A 17,453-nucleotide genomic window follows, 5' to 3' on the forward strand; every position below is an offset into this window, starting at 1 on the left:
TTGTTTTGCAAGAACAAACTCCTGCCTTGGAAGTCTGAGTTTGTAATCCAAAAAACTTTGTTCTGCAGGTGCTTTGAAAATGGCACTCACGGTGCCTTCGGAGGAGGAGGGGGGCTTCCGTGGCACAGAAATCTTCGCCAGACAGGTGGAGATCTCTAAATACGACAGGTTGTAGCGCACCAGTGCAGCAAAGTACAACCCTCTACAGCTCTGGCAGAACAGAGTAGAGCCTCACAGAGCCTAATAAAGGTCGTTAATCTCAATTTCAAAAAGGTTATTAACTGAAATAGGAAGACGGCCAGAGAGACATATTTCAACAATTAAAATTGCCAAATTGAGAATCACACATAGGTATGTTGGCTTCTGCTGCATGCAAACAATTGCACAGCAAATGGATGAGTCCAGGTAGCAGTACGCACTTAAAAAATTAATTCAATTGCACACGTGACAATAAAGCAAAACAGAAAGATGGGGTTACTCCCTGGATGAAACACGTGTTGACAAAGGGACTAAAGACAAAGGGAGAAAAGAGGAAGCTGTTGGATGGAACTGATAATTTTGAAACCAATCACACAAGGTTGGATGGAATTGGTAATTTCGAAATTAATCACACAAGGATAAAAATTGGCAACTCTGGAACCAAACCAAATAAGGATACATAACTTGGATTGATGGACAATAACTTTGGGACCGTGGATAGGACAATGAAGGAATTATACTTTTTGTTGTGAAAACTTGGGAAACCTAGGCAATAGGGTAGCATTTGATGGATGTCTAAACTGTATAATTCTTGAATTGTTCTTGTATAATTGTGTATATTAATATAATTTGATTACTATATTGAAACTAGGTTTCTTTCTGTTTTGCTTTATTGTCACGTGTGCAATTGAATTAATTTTTTATGTTTTGACAATAGGTTATTGTCGGTTTAGGGTTTTTAGAGGGTGTGACCCTAGTCAGCTGCACCGTGAGACATAGTGGGATCTAAGAGTACAAAAGTAGAGTAGGGAGCGCTCATTACTCATTATTCACCCTCCTATTTTATGTATAGCAGTACGCACTTACGCTTGGATTCCTTACCTTGCTGAGTGAAGCAGATGACCATCAGCTCCTGGCTCACATCTCCACTGCGTCTGACTGGAATGAACAGTTCGCCGGTGTCTTCGTCAATGTTGTAGGTGGACTGAGGAATAAAGACTGTAGACTCTGTTGAGAAAACAAGAACGATGATGCTGTAACTCTGCTTGCAACGAGTACCACACGTGAAAGAGGCAGACATCCTTGGCACAGGGCATTCTACATTACTGTAGCGTGCACAGAGGACAATGTTGCCATAATCCTGACAGATATAAAATTGTACATGTCTTACAGATACACTCATACGAGTACAAAAAAAACGCCCAATAACTTCAAACGTAAAATAGTTTCTATGCTGCTCATTGGCTTACTGCACCTGCTGCAAAAAAGCATTCTTATTTATGTAGGACACAGGTTTGAACTGCGCCAGGTGACAAGTAAAAATATGAACACAGTGCCCAGGAGGGCAATACTGTACCAAGTCTTCTATTCTTACAGCACTAAGGAAATCTAGATGTTCTTACTGAGCTCTATTTGAAAAACTGGTATTTTTGCTGTTACTATAAGTGTTAACTTTACAAAAAGCAGGTACTGGTAGTTTACTTTCCATCTACTTTTCTAAAATGCAACACAAGCTAGCCATCTCCTTCTTCGCGCTGCTTTTTTTAATCGCATTTAAACAAGAGCACAGTGTTGTTTAACGCAGACGGGCACTCCCACTCCTCACAAGCTGGTGTTCAAAGCCCTTGGCACAAAGTCAGCGCCCTATCTCTTTAGACTCACGAAGAATAGACTTCTCTTTCAAGTTCTGTGGAATCCCTTTTCTTATCAGAATATTTCATTCTGGCACGTCTTTTATAAGAAGCATTCGCCTCAGTTGGCTGTGAACTGCTCTTTTAATTAAGGCTCGTGATCGCGCGGTGCCATCCCAAAAGATGAATTAAAATGGCACACGGAATTTTCCAAACGGGTTTGAACAGTTATTGATAGCGTCGGACCGGCTTGTAGGGCCACCAGGCTGTACCCGATGGGCTGATCTGACAGGTCAGTCAGTGGGGCCGATTTTTGGGCTGTTTCTGGGCCTGGTTTCTGGCCTACTGGACCGGCTTTAACTGCAAATTTTCCTGAGATTTAAACAAACGCTGCCTATAACAAGCAGACATTTATGAAGTCTTTCGAATCTTGCAAAACTCTACAGGTTGTCTTTACAAGGCAAAAACTGCCCAAATTTGCAAACATGGGCAAGCCTTATAGCAATCTAATTTACTAAAGGGGGTCAATTTTTATTTTTTTCCCAGGGGACTATTTTTTGTCCTAGTCCGACTCTGCTTGTTTTGTTCTCACAAAGAGGGTAACTAGACACAATGAGGGAGGCAGGATCGGAAAGAAAGTCACAACAATACTGCCTGGGGAGGCTTGTGCCTGTCTCTTGCCATCAAATTCTAAATTTCAGTTTCTTTGTGAACTTGATTCATGGACAACTGTCAACCTTTACCAGATTCAACCTGCAAACAACAAGTTTACTAAATGATGAACTACTTTGTTTTAAGATCACATTACAGCAGACTACATCTGCTAAGAAAGAAACCTCACCTCTGGATAACATGTGAAATGTATGGAGCTGTAAATTACTTGTGACACACAAAGCGGAGATCACTATTTCCATATCAACACGTTATTTTTATGTATTTATTTACAGCTGTTATTAGAGCACTTCTTAGCCCCAACGAATGTCAGATTGATTTAGAAGGTACATGAGGGATGGTAAAAGATGACTGCAAACGATCTCAGTGGAAAGTTTAATAAAAGTTTCTAATTTTCCCTACACTTTCCCATAGGGAGACCTCTGCCATGGCGGTGAAGGTCTCTGCTCACATGTGAAAGTTACAAGTAGTAACCTTACACTTTTCAAGATTGAAACCATTTAAATCTACACCTAGGAGGAACTGGTGACCAGCACAAAAAGCGTGAAGTGACTACTAGGAGTAGTAGTTAGTGTACATGTGAGCAAATCTATACATGTGCATAAAGAGTTGGCGATAAAGAGAAAAATACTTTACAACAAAAGAAACAATAATTTTCCCCACATATATGTATGCATCGTCTAGATAGTGGAGTTAGTTTGAGATTTCCATCAACATTTATAATTTCTGATAGAGTAGTTGTCAGCAAGGCTTGTTGTCTTGCATTCTCACACACACTGATAGATGCTCTACGTACACTAAATGTTCCTATTCCTAGGTATGTATTTAACAAATCGGTGCATTGTGGGAGGTGTAGTCTTCAATGGAATTATGTGACAGACTACTACCGTTGATAACACTTATGTGGGATAAAAGGTCTTGACTGGACACAAATATATTATATCAGATCGAGCAATCCAGCTAATATAGACATAACGTATGTTAATCCGAGAGTCATACAAGTACTGAATTGCAGAAGTATGAGTGTATGTTTATAACAAAGACACTAAGCAAGGCATAGGCAGGCCTAGTGTACTCTAATGTTACATACGGTTAATCATATTCAGGAAGGAACACCTGCAAGGCATGGAGACTGAAGTTTATTTAGTAGCTATGATTTGTTCAATGAGAGGCCAAGGATTGAATGGGTGTTGTCACCTCTTAGTTTTCTCCAAAGTAAAAGTTATTTTCTCCACAGGGGACATTCATATTAGAGGAATGTATCTGTTCGTTGATAACTGTGTTAGTTTGTCCGAGACACACGCTCACAGGCACACACAAACACACTCTGGGGGTTATTGCAACTTTGGAGGAGGTGTTAATCCGTCCCAAAAGTGACGGTAAAGTGACGGATATACCACCAGCCGTATTACGAGTTCCATAGGATATAATGGACTTGTAATACGGCTGGTGGTATATCCGTCACTTTACCTTCACTTTTGGGACGGATTAACACCTCCTCCAAAGTTGTAATAACCCCCTCTGTCTCTCTGTCTCTGTCTCTGTCTCTCTCTCTCTCTCTCTCGCTCTCTCTCTCTCTGTCTCTTTCGCTCTCTAGCTCATTATCTTCCCACAATTCATTCTCATTTGGAAATCAGAACATGTTACAAAAAGAAAAAAGATTTTTCTTGAAGGCATCAATGACACTGATGGTTGTCAGGAAGAGAACTTGTCTCAGGCGAAGCAAGAAACTCCAAACCACCGGCGTGAAAATAAAACACGGGAAGTGCAGGAAAGCCTATTTAGCCCTCACAAAGTAAGGCATTCACTTAAATGTCAAAGCCAACGTCAATAAAGACACTTGTTAGAATGTGAGACTTAGGGGGTTATTCCAACTTTGGAGGAAGTGGTAATCCGTCCCAAAAGTGACGGTAAAGTGACGGATATACCACCAGCCGTATTACGAGTCCATTATATCCTATGGAACTCGTAATACGGCTGGTGGTAAATCCGTCACATTTGGGACGGATTACCACCTCCTCCAAAGTTGGAATAACCCCCTTAGTGACGATAATCCTCAGAGACAAGCCTGACTTCACATTTCTAGCATTATCAAAAAACAGGATTACTTGGCACATCCTCTGTTGCTTGCCACTGAGTCATCCACTCTTACAACTTAGTAAGCAAGAGCAAGGAAGTCCTTTAATTTGTGGCAGGGTCAGCACACGTTTTTAGCCCAAATACAGGAGTTTAAGAAAAAGCAAAGGCATGTGATATTTTGAATCTTAATATTATCGTATAATATTCATTTGACACAATTTTGTGTTCAGCTTTCTCTATGTGTCAGTTTTATATCACAGCTTTGTTCTAAGGTTTATGTTATTTTTGTCCTTTCACGTTTTCTTCTAGGATGAGCTCTATTTGGCAAGCAGACTTTACTTTAAATTCCTGACACAAAGAGCAGATGCTGGGGGATCTGCAGCTCTGGCACATGCCTTCTTTATCTTCTCTTTCCTCTCAGCTATACTCTGCTGTCACTTTATCAATGTGTTGCTCACCGGCCTTTAAACACAACACAGGGCAGACACAGCTGCTGAAAAAGGACTTGCCAGGATTCCAAATCCTGCATTCCATTTTCTGCTTTCCTGCCAATGCTCTTAGAGACGGCATTTCTGATATTAACACCCGCTGAAAGTCTTTTATCCAAAGTGCAGGTGTAAATTCCTCCAAGGTGGCTAAACACTGGGGCCCTGGGAAAGCATCACTTGGGACTTATGCACATGAGAAGTTTAACCAACCCAGAAACGCCAATGACTCTAGCGTCTGAACTATGTTGAGCACAGTTGACTTTATTTTGGATTATATGGGGTTGTCAAACTACCCAATCTGTGTGCACTCAAGGTTCATAGTGTATTTTGCAATCCATTTATTTGAGAAGTGCCTCAAGTGTATAATCAAACCACACTGATGAACCTGATCACTTTCAGACCTCAGTGACTGTACTAGGAAAAAGGACCATATTTAAATTAAAAACATTTATTGACCTGAGGTTTAGTCTCAACATAGCCATGTTTTCCAGGCTCTGCAACACTAAGGCATAAGGTTGCAGGCAAGGACAAAACGATGGCCGCCTTAACTTATCTAAATTCAGCTCAAGTGTATCGCCTTCTGTCATTTACAGCCTGTGATTTATGAAATCTTATGTGCCAAAGTCTTTGTCCAGAAGATGGGAAGCCCACTCAGCCCATATGCAGAGATTGCAACGTCCATCCCAGGGAGCAGGGATTTAGTATTGTCCGTCTCTGTTCTAAGCCACTGTGGTAGATGGTCTGGTGCATCAATCCTAAAACATGAATGGCAAATGGGAGCCAGCGAAGCTTATGCTCCCGGTGATTAAGGCTTGCAAACACTTGAGCTGCGCAATTTTTTTTTCTCCAAACATTCACAAGATAGTTTTTCTCTACTCGTAAACACATGTGTATAATAGTCCAATGTGGACTCTGCTAGGCATGCAAAACATGCAGGCAGACACACAAACCAAAAGTACAGCAATACTTAGTACATTTCATATTGAAGACTCAATGGAGGGTCAGGAAAGTTTTGGTTGTAAAACAGACTTTACACGAAAAGGCATGTTGCTAGCCTAGAGATTTTTTTTTTATTATTGGGTGTCGAAAGTAAAGGTGAAAGGGACACTACAGATAATAAGCGTGACATTCTAACATGTACCACAATGATACGATGTTACATCTTTTAAAGAATATGCATTCGTTATCAATGCATATAAAACAAGCGTTTCAGTGTAAACGTTTTAGTAGCATGACCATATTCTTGAAAAAGGGAAGTACCCCGAAAAGTATTGAGTAGGAGCCAAGATAAAAAAATATGAAAAAAAGGGATTTGATCAGGTAAGTTTCAGGTGACAGAACATTATGAATACTCGTTAGAAATGAAAATAAATTAAAAATAAATAATGAATTAAAATAAAGGGAAAACATCCTGTATCCAGACCACTTCATATAAGGATGTAAAAGTGTTGATAATAATTCGTAGCAGGTATTCACCACAAAAAATAGAGTGTAAGTAATATCCAAGAGTTTTTTTTTCAATTTGAAAATAGAAAATTCCCAAATGGAAAATGGACAAAATGTATTAAAACAGTTTTGCTGGCATGCAGAGAAAGAAATATAAGGAAAATGGTTAAAGAAGATGGTTGATGCTAAAACGTGGAGCCACTGCCATGTAGGTTGTTAAATTTAGCGAATTTATGCTTTCGTAAAATTATTCGTTATGGGTATATGTGACTGTTCAAATGCACACGATTAATCACAGAAAACAAACAGTTTCCTCACCATCGCCGGGATCGATAATCTCCACAGTGGCCACATCTGGGAACTCGAGGACGGCCATTACCGGTTCGGAAAGAGCGATCTGAAATGTTTCTGACTGTTCATATTCCCCATCCGTCAGAATCCGCACTTTCCAACTGGCTGTGGTTTGGCCTGGATTGAACTGCACCTGCTTCTGAGCTTTCCCTCTGAAATCTTTGTCCTTCTCGGCTGTACCATCAATGGTACCGATACCTTTCAAGAGAAATAACTTCAGGGTTAGTGAGTAATAACATTAAAATAGCTTATGGGTTAATCAGATGTCTGACCATTATTTAATTAAACATTGTAAGTTTAACTTAAGAAAGTTAGAGCTGAATGTGCCAGGTGATCTTTTATTTTGCAGCTGAGTAACTTCCATCAATTTAACGACTGGCAACGTTTCCGCACACCCCCTTGAGGTTATTAAGAGGACTCTCCTTTCCCCCTTAAATTACTAGGGATATAATCATTCCTTTTTCCACATGCTGTGATTTTTGGGTGACAATAGTTTTAAAAAAAATGCAAAAAACACTGGGGGGTAGATGCATGAAATACTGGCTGCAAAATAATGGTCACAAATAGCACCAGTATTTTTACGACCAGTGCAGAATTACACAAACCGACCTAAGTCGGTTCACAAAATTCCGAATTGTGATAAGGCACATTTTGTCCTAACACACCATTATGCATGAGGTAGGTCTACAACTGAAGGGGTGAGCAAACCACCCAGTCTGTAATCATATTGTAAATATTTTTTTACACGCAGCCCATTTTCCTTAAAGAGAACAGGGCTGTGTTTTAAGAAAGGGGTTTCAACTTTTTTTTTTTTACATACAGCCCATTTTCCTTAAAGAAAATAGGGCTATGTTTAAAAAAAGATTCAAACTTTTAAGAATAGGTAACCTCACCCTTCTTTTCAACAATGAGGTGGGGTCCACTCCATTTGTCTTGGAGTGCTCTTGGGGCCACAGGCTCCAATACCCACACCTTCTGTCCTGGGTGGTACTGAGTCAGGACAGCCTTCTGGTCATACCATTGCTTTTGCAGCTCCTGGCTGGCCTGAAGGTTTTTTCTGGCCTTTTTCATATACTCCGCCATTCTGGAACTTAGACCAAGTACATAGTCTACTATGTCCTGTTTAGGAGCTTTTAAAGGTTGTTCCCAACCTTCCTTCACAAGAGCAAGTGGACCTCTTACAGGGTGCCCAAAGAAGAGTTCAAAGGGGCTGAAACCCCCTCCTTTTTGGGGTTCCTCCCTGTAAGCAAAAAGGAGGCAAGGTAACAGGACATCCCATCTCCTTCTGAGTTTTTCAGGGAGTCCCATTATCATCCCTTTGAGAGTTCTATTAAACCTCTCAACCAGACCATTTTTTGTGGATGGTAAGGGGTGGTAAACTTGTAGGTTACACCACACTCCTTCAACATTGCTTTTAGGTATGCAGACATGAAGTTGCTACCTCTATCTGACACCACTTCTTTAGGAAAACCCACCCTGGAAAAGATTCACAGGAGGGCTTTTGCCACTGCAGGAGCTGTAGTGGTCCTTAAGGGTATGGCTTCAGGTTATCTTGTGGCATGGTCCACTACCACCAAGATAAATCTATTGCCTGAAGCTGTTGGAGGGTCAAGGGGCCAACTATGTCAACCCCTACCCTTTCAAAGGGCACCCCAACCACTGGAAGTGGAATTCAAGGGGCCTTTGGAGTGCCACCAGTCTTGCCACTGGCTTGGCAGGTCACACAAGATTTACAAAAGTATTTTGTGTCCTCTGACATATGAGGCCAGTGAAACAAGGGGACAAGTCTTTCCCAAGTTTTCGTCTGGCCCAAAGTGCCCAGCCAAAGGAATGTCATGTGCCAGGGTGAGAAGAAACTCTCCGTACTGCAAGGGAATGACCAATCTCCTGGCAGCTCCAGGTTTAGGGTCCCTTGACTCTGTGTACAAGAGGTTGTCTTCCCAGTACACCCTATGGCTATCACTGACATCCCCATTCTGCTGTTTGACAGCTTGCTGTCTCAAACCCTCTAATGTGGGACAGGTTTGCTGTGCCACACTCAGCTCTTCCCTGGCAGGCCCCCCTGCACCCAAAAGCTCAGCAGTGTCTGCTGCCAGCTCCTCTGGTGTAGGTTCTGCACAGGGAGAGGATTCATCTTCTTCAAAAGGGGAATCTTCTGTAGAGAGAGGGATAGTGGGTTGGGATTTACCCTTTCTACCCTTAGTTTTTGGGAGCACTTGGTCCATTGTTCCAGGACCCAAGTTTCCCTGTCCTTTTTGCTTCTTGGCCTGAGCCCTTGTCAAAGCAAAAATATGCCCAGGAATGCCCAGCATTGCTGCATGAGCCTCCAACTCCACTTCTGCCCAGGCTGATGTTTCCAAATCATTGCCCAGTAAGCAATCTACAGGTAATTCAGTGGCTACCACAACTTTCTGTGGACCAGTAACCCCCCTCAGTTGAGATTCACAACAGCCATGGGGTGGCTAAGAGTGTTGTTGTGAGCATCAGTCACTTGGTACTGCCGACCAAGTAGGGCTTGATGAGGGTGGATCAGTTTTTCTATCACCATAGTTACACTGGCTCCTGTGTCCCTGCAGGCCTCAACCTCAACACCGTTGATTAGGGGTAGTTGCTTGTACTCACCCATATTAAGGGAACAACCAACCAAGGTGGCAAAGTCAATGCCAACATCAGAGACTAAAACAGCCTCTGTGGTCCCCATAACAAGACCAACCCCAACTACATTGCCAATAGTGAGCCCAGCTATACCCTTGGATTGGCTATTAGTAGTAGACTTCCCACCACCACTGCTATTACTAGGGGCACTAGAGGTTGCAGTTGGGGTTGTGGTGGTGGAAGGTTTGGTGTTTTTCTTTGGACAAGTGGAATCACTTGCCCAATGGCCTTTGACTTTACACAAATAACACCAAGGCTTTTTCTGATTGTTTGAAGAGGATTTGGACCCACCACCCCCAGATGATTTTTGTGGGCCCGATGAAGACTCAGAATGTTTACTTTTGTCCCCACCCTTCTCAGAAGACTTACCATCCTTCTTCTTGCCATCCTTGTCACACCCTGTATGAACCTTTCTGTTCACCATTTTTCTGAGCCATTTGTCTGCCTTCTTTCCCAATTCTTGGGGAGAGGTCAGATCAGAGTCTACTAGGTATTGGTGCAACAAGTCAGACACACAATTGTTAAGAATATGCTCTCTCAGAATAAGATTATACAGGCTTTCATAGTCAGAAACTTTACTGCCATGCAACCAACCTTCCAAGGCCTTCACTGAACAGTCCACAAATTCTGTCCAGTCTTGAGAGGACTCTTTTCTGGTGTCTCTGAACTTAATCCTGTATTGTTCAGTGGTTAAGCCAAATCCATCCAAAAGTGCAACTTTCAAAACTTTGTAATTATTGGCATCACTTTCTCTGACAGTAAGGAGCCTATCCCTACCCTTTCCAGTTGAACCTAGCCACAAGATAGCGACCAACTGTACAATACAGGCCCTCTCAGGTGCAGCAAACCACTTATTAATGTCATCCCCCTCCTTAAAATGAACACTGCTGCTGCCACCATGGGGAACTTACCTTCCCTCTCCATGTCTAGGGATTCCCCGTCTAAGGCCAGCTGCTGCTGTTTAAGCTTCAGTCTGGTCTCTTCCAACCTCAGCTTTCTGAGTTCCCTTTCCATTAAGGTATCCCCAGCGTGGGAGGCTTGGGAATGTTTGGACACAGAGGAGATTTGGGAATTTGCAGAGAGAGACCTGTCCCTAACTGTCTGGACCCTAGTAACCTGGCCTCTAGGAGTGAAAGATGCCCTACTAATGTGTGACCCTCTAACACTACCAGTGTCACTAGGTGCCCTGCTAGGGGGCAGGACTTTGTAAGAACCCTCCCCAGCATCTTCAAGGAGCTCCTCTGAGTCTGACTGGGAAGCCTCCCCTTTTTCTACCCTCTCCTGAGATGGGCCAGACTGGTTCTGGTCATCCTCAATGAGCAGATTAAAGAGAATCTCTTTTGTTGGATTCTTACCTATACTCAAACCTCTATCCAGGCAGAGACCCCTCAAACTTTTATAGTTTAAACTCTCATATGTTGCATTAACAATTTTGGGAGTGGGCTCTACTGAAGACATGATAAAAAAAGGGTTAAGGATAGTGAGAGAAAATGTTTTAGAACTTTAGAAAGCACAGAGAAAAAACTTTTTCAAACTTTTAGAAAACGTTTAGAAGTTTTCAAAACTTTTCAGAAACTTAGTTAAAAGTTCTAGAGTAGAAAAGTAAACTGTTTCGTTTAAATGTACATATACTGAACTATTTGGTATATAATTTTATTATGTAAAGCACCAAATGACAAAGTGGTAAAGCAGTTACAAGTACTTATCCCACCGCTGCACCACCAATGTAGGAGGCTGGCCTTGCTTATACTGGGTACCTTGTGGTACTTACACCCTGTGTCAGGTCCAGTTATCCCTCATTAATAGAATAGAGGTGTTTCTAGCAGCTTAGGCTGATAGACGGTAGCTATGGCAAAGCAGCTTAGGCTGAACTAGGAGACATGCAAAGCTCCTACTATACCACTTATATCACATAGCACAATATCATAAGAAAACACAATACTCAGAGTTACTAAAAATAAAGGAACTTTATTTTAGTGACAATATGTCAAAAGTATCTCAGAGGATACCCTCACTTAGGAGGTAAGTAATATACACAAATTATATGTACACAAAACCAAAACAGGTAAGTAACAGTAAGAAAAGTAGTGCAAACAACGTAGAATCACAATAGGATGCAATAGGTAGACATTGGTCTAGGGGCAACACAAACCATATTCTCCAAAAGTGGAATGCGAATCACAAATGGACCCCAGACCTATGGGAGGTTGTAGAGGTTTGCTGGGACTGTAAGAAAACAGTAAGGGTGTCCAAGATACCCCACCTCAAGACCCTAAAAAGTAGGAGTAAAGTTACCCTACTACCCCAGAAAGACACAATAGTCGTGATAGGGGATTCTGCAAGAACCACGAGCACCAGAAAAACACTGAAGACGGATTCCTGGACCTGAGGACCTGTAAAAAAAGGGGACCAAGTCCAAGAGTTACGAAAGTGTCCAGGGAGGGCAGGTGCCCACTAAACCCCGGATGAAGGTGCAAAAGGGCTGCCTCTGGGTGGAAGAAGCCGAAGATTCTGCAACAACGAAAAGGGCTAGGAACTTCTCCTTTGGATGGAAGATGTCCCACGGTGTGCTGGATGTTGCAGAAATGTTTCCAGGCAGAAATACCGCAAACAAGCCTTGCTAGCTGCAAGAGTCACGGTAGAGGTTTTTGGGTGCTGCTGGGGACCAGGAAGGACCAGGATGTCGCCTCTTGGAGGAGGAGACAGAGGGGGCACTCAGCAACTCAGAGAGCCCCCACCGAAGCAGGCAGCACCCGCAAAAGTACCACAGCAGGCACTTAGAAGATCTGTGAACTCAGAGTCACAAAAGGAGGGTCCCACGACATCGGAGTCCAACTCAGTGGGGTGAGCACTGCAGGACGGAGTGCTGGGGACCCAGGCTAGGCTGTGCACAGAGGAATCCTTGGAGAAGTGCACAGAAGCCGGAGCAGCTGCAAATCACGCAGTACACAGGTTTGCTGTCTGGTGTGGGGAGGCAAGGACTTACCTCCACCAAATTTGGATAGAAGGGCCACTGGACTGTGGGAGACACTTGGACCCAGCTCCTGTGTTCCAGGGACCACGCTCGTCAGGATGAGAGGGGACCCAGATGACCGGTGATGCAGAAGTTTGGTGCCTGCGTTGGCAGGAGGAAGATTCCGTCAACCCACAGGAGATTTATTCTTGGCTTCCAGTGCAGGGTGAAGGCAGACAGCATGCACCACCAGGAAACAGTTGAGAAAGCCGGCAGGATGAGGCGCTACAATGCTGCTGGTAGTCGTCTTGCTACTTTGTTGCGGTTTTGCAAGCGTCCTAGAGCAGTCAGCGGTCGATCCTTGGTAGAAGTCGAAGAGGGAAGTGCAGAGGAACTCTGGTGAGCTCTTGCATTCGTTATCTGAGGAATAGCCCAGAGGAGAGACCCTAAATAGCCAGAAAAGGAGGTGTGGCTACCAAGAAAGGAGGTTTGGCTACCAAGAGAGATAAGCACCTATCAGGAGGTGTCTCTGACATCACCTGCTTGCACTGGCCACTCAGAGCAGTCCATTGTGCTCCAACACTTCTGAATCCAAGATGGCAGAGGTCTGGAACACACTGGAGGAGCTCTGGGCACCTCCCCTGGGAGGTGCAGGTCAGGGGAGTGGTCGCTCCCCTTTCCTTTGTCCAGTTATGTGCCAGAGCAGGGCTGGGGGATCCCTGAACTGGTGTAGACTGGCTTATGCAGAGATGGGCACCATCTGTGCCCATCAAAGCATTTCCAGAGGCTGGGGGAGGCTACTCCTCCCCAGCCCTTCACACCTATTTCCAAAGGGAGAGGGTGTAATACCCTCTCTCAGAGGAAATCGTTTGTTCTGCCTTCCTGAGACTGGGCTGCCCAGACCCCAGGAGGGCAGAAACCTGTCTGAGGGGTTGGCAGCAGCAGCAGCTACAGTGGAAACCCCGGAAAGGCAGTTTGGCAGTACCCGGTTCTGTGCTAGAGACCTGGGGGATCATGGAATTGTCCCCCCAATACCAGAATAGTATTGGGAGGACAATTCCATGATCTTGACATGTTACATGGCCATGTTCGGAGTTACCATTATGACGCTACACATAGGTAGTGACCTATGTGTAGTGCACGTGTGTAATGGTGTCCCCGCACTCACAAAGTTCAGGGAATTTGCCCTGAAGAATGTGGGGACACCTTGGCTAGTGCCATGGTGCCCACACACTAAGTAACTTGGCACCTAACCTTCACCAAGTGAGGGATAGACATATAGGTGACTTATAAGTTACTTATGTGCAGTGAAAGATGGCTCTGAAATAACATGGACGTTATTTTACTCAGGCTGCAGTGGCAGTCCTGTGTAAGAATTGTCTGAGATCCCTACCGGTGGCAAAATAAATGCTGCAGCCCATAGGGATTTCCTGGAACCCCAATACCCTGGGTACCTAGGTACCATGTAGAAGGGAATTGTATGGGTGTACCAGTGTGCCAACGAGAATTGGCAAAATTAGTCACTAGCCTGCAGTGACAATTTTAGAAAGCAGAGAGAGCATAAACACTGAGGTTCTGGTTAGCAGCGCCTCAGTGATACAGTTAGGCACCACACAGGGAACACAGCCTCCTAACAGAATCCCAGTGACACAAGGGCAAAAACAAACATACATAGAGTGAAAATGGGGGTAACATGCCAGGCAAGATGGTACTTTCCTACAATGCCCAGATAGCGTTAACACGTTTTAAAATGGCAAAATAAAGAAGTAATAGTATTACAAAATGTGCTGCATGATGCCTCATATTTTACCTTATCTTGCCACATAATTTAGTTAACCCAGTCACATAATTTGGCCCTCCCCGGCTGCACTATTCCAGTAGCCCTGGTCTTAAGCCAATTAAACGTATGGATAGGGATCTTTATTTGGAAGAACCGCCTACAAAATGACCTACAGGCTTCAATCCATCCTGCAGCTCTCTGATAGCTGTTATGTCTTCTATGCAGTTAAATCTGAAAAACGTATTAAACTGTGGGAGACAATGCTTAAGGGTCAACGATGACAGGTCAAGCAAGAATTTACCAGAGAGACCAAGAAACATAATATCAGAATTCGCACAGCTATGTGCAGAATATTCATATGAAGAATGTATGTTTGTCTTTGACATTTCTACGTGCTTACAAAAATACACTTTTGCTGAGTGTAGTGCATGCCACGGTCTAATCTTGCAGCTAGCGCTCATACTTTACGTTTAAAGTCAAGCAAGCGACCTACATATTTTAGGTTTGAACTTAGAGGTTCTCGTACAGTAAAGATGTTGCGAGTTCTTCTAAAACTTCATACTTGTATAGCGCACCACTCACCCGTTAGGGTCTCAAGGCACTGTACAGATACCGCTGTGGAACCCCTCCTGGCTTTTCCCTGTGAGCTGCCCACTCCGGGGCAATCTCCAAGGTGAAGCCTGGCATCCCGGGCTGTTGTGGAGATTAAGCAAGCTATTGCCCAGAGTTACAGAGTGGGACCCATGAATTAGATTAGGAACCGATGCGAGAATTATCAGGGCCGAGGAAATTGAGCCCAAGACCCACCGAGGCAGGAATTGAACCCTGGTCCTGGGCCAGATTTCTGCAGCAGGGTCTGCCGCTCTAACCATTGAGCTACACTTCTTGCTTCGTCTAGAAGGTGCAACTATCCAGAAGCAATACAACTTCATTCGGCAACCTATAGGGGAGGGCAAGTCACAGAGTACGTCAATGGTCAAGCTTCCGTGCAGACAGCTGGACAGGTCTCAAGATAAATCACAGGGAAACTCACAGAGCAGACAGCAGGTCAAGCCACATGGAACATTGCTAGCAGGCAGGAAGGTAAATCAAGTGACGAGTCACAGAGAACTGCATCATACACTTCGCAAAGCAGCATACTTAACTACGCACAGAAAAAAACAAGGCATCAGGCATCAGGAAATAACTGACCAAACTGCAGAACAAGTCAATGAGCAAAGTCACTGAGACGTCAAAGTAAAAGTTACAAGGCAGGCAAGGACATCGAAAGAACATGTCAGTGAATAAGTACAGGGACAGCTCACTCACAAAAAAACATGTTTCTCAGAATCACAATTCCTTCAATGCACCTTTTCACTTTGTCAGGAGCATTTGAAGCGTCAATTGCGTGGTGTATTTGGAATAAGAAACTGCCTTATTCCGGGAAGATTAAAATGATTGCAGGGTCTATCCTGTTGCTGACAGAAGCCCAGGATTTAAAAATGTAAAGCTGTTATTTGTTCTTGTCAACTAGTTGGTCTATGTTTATTCTCCTCTACAAACAAAGGCTCATTCTGTCTGTGCTGCTAGCTATTTTTATGCAACTTGTCGTTCTATGTGAAGCACTCCACTAACCAAGCAGTGAGATTCACACTTTATAAATCCAATAATAATAATAACAACAATAAGAAAAACAATGTTAATAACATAAATTTTAACCCCTTAACTGCTGGAACCCACCACCTCCAAGTGTGGAGCCATTTTTGGCTATTTGGCGGTAGTTCGTGATTAGTCCTCCATAACTTTTAATCCACATAGCCATGCCAAATTTGCACCCTTTTTCCCAAAATCCCTGGGATTCAAAAGGTACCCAGGGTTTGTGGATTCCCTTGGAGGGGCAGTGAAAATAGTCAAAATGTAGCTAAGTTTGGAGTTCTTTGGGAAAAACAGGAAAAAAGTGCTCTGGATTAAAGTGTCTATTTTTTTTCCCTAAAAGGCATCAATAAACGGTTTGCTGTGCTAAAGTCACAATCTTCCCAGCTTCCAGAAACATACAGACCTAAATCAAAAAAAAAATTTTTTACCACAGTTTTGGCATTTTTCGAAGGTGTACCCCATTTTTAGGCCGAGCATAACAGTGCACAAGCTCTACTTTTCTGATGTGTTGGTATCTATGTGGGTTTTTAACCACGCCCACCTCACGCCCATCACTTTCACTCGTTCATGGACTTGCCTTAAAAAAATTATTTGATGACATTGGTAAATGCTTTACATTTGTCCCGCCTTTGGTGGTTTTGTTACCGCTTTGGGACTGACTCCGTTACATGGATAATTGCACGTTTGCCGATACGTTTGACTGTGAGTGAACTTCTTTTTCCTTTTGTGTCTCTCCTTCACACTCACGCTTATGGTGGCCATGGCACTTTTAATTGACTTGCTTATGTCAACTGTTTTACTTTTCATTTTCAATTTATGTGGCAAGAAAAGTCCAGTTAGGAATTTAGAATGCTAATAGCTCTAACTCGAGAAAACGCGAGACCATTACATTGCAAATGCTTGTTCCTATTTTTTGTGCTTTCAACCTACTTCCAGTTTGTGGTCAAAACCAATGTGAAGCCCATGGGTGATCCAGGAAAGTATATAAAAGTAGAATTCAAAAAGTGGTTAGATCATTTAACTTTCTCCCAAAGAAACCCACTATTGAAATAAAGAAATATTGAAAATGAGTAGAAAAAACAACAACAGCTATTTGTTACAATGTTTTAATCTGCAACGTTTTATCACAATGGCCGAGTTCCAAAAGCAGAAGACCATTACGTTTGCTAGACACTTTGGTTGTGGGTATCTATGGTTTGTAGGTTCTTTAAGAACCTGAAGTACCCAGAGCCAGCAACTGAGCTGCAATGTACAATGGGTTTTCATTGTGCATTGAGTACAGACCAATTCATATGGTGAAATATGTAGTGTGATGTGTATCAAAGAAACCTATGTATTTCTGAAACGGGCACAGGATTTGGAGTTTTGGAGCAGTGGTTATTTGTCCCCTTGACCTTGCAAGGGGAATCCCACTGACCTAGATTTGATCTGTTCCTGTTGCGGTTACTAGGTCCATCCACATAGGTGGTAGGCGTTTTAACTCGCACAAGTGGGGCAATGCTAGGTGGTAGGAATATTGTGGATTCCCACGTATTCCCAAAGTTTCCATCAAAGAAATGTAATGA

General features: G+C 43.2%; 1 protein-coding gene across 1 annotated transcript in view; it reads right to left on the minus strand.

Moving 5' to 3' along the window:
• FREM2 (FRAS1 related extracellular matrix 2) overlaps positions 1 to 17,453 on the minus strand; it is a 489,280-nt gene that overhangs the window by 242,448 nt on the left and 229,379 nt on the right. Inside the window, exons 4-5 of the mRNA XM_069205491.1 lie at positions 6,833 to 7,063; positions 1,081 to 1,206 (exon numbers count right to left, since the gene is read on the minus strand). Coding sequence (XP_069061592.1) covers positions 1,081 to 1,206; positions 6,833 to 7,063 — 357 coding nt within the window. The remainder of the gene's footprint in view (positions 1 to 1,080; positions 1,207 to 6,832; positions 7,064 to 17,453) is intronic.

Source organism: Pleurodeles waltl, chromosome 8 (assembly GCF_031143425.1).
Source record: "Pleurodeles waltl isolate 20211129_DDA chromosome 8, aPleWal1.hap1.20221129, whole genome shotgun sequence".
Lineage (NCBI taxonomy): Eukaryota > Metazoa > Chordata > Amphibia > Caudata > Salamandridae > Pleurodeles > Pleurodeles waltl.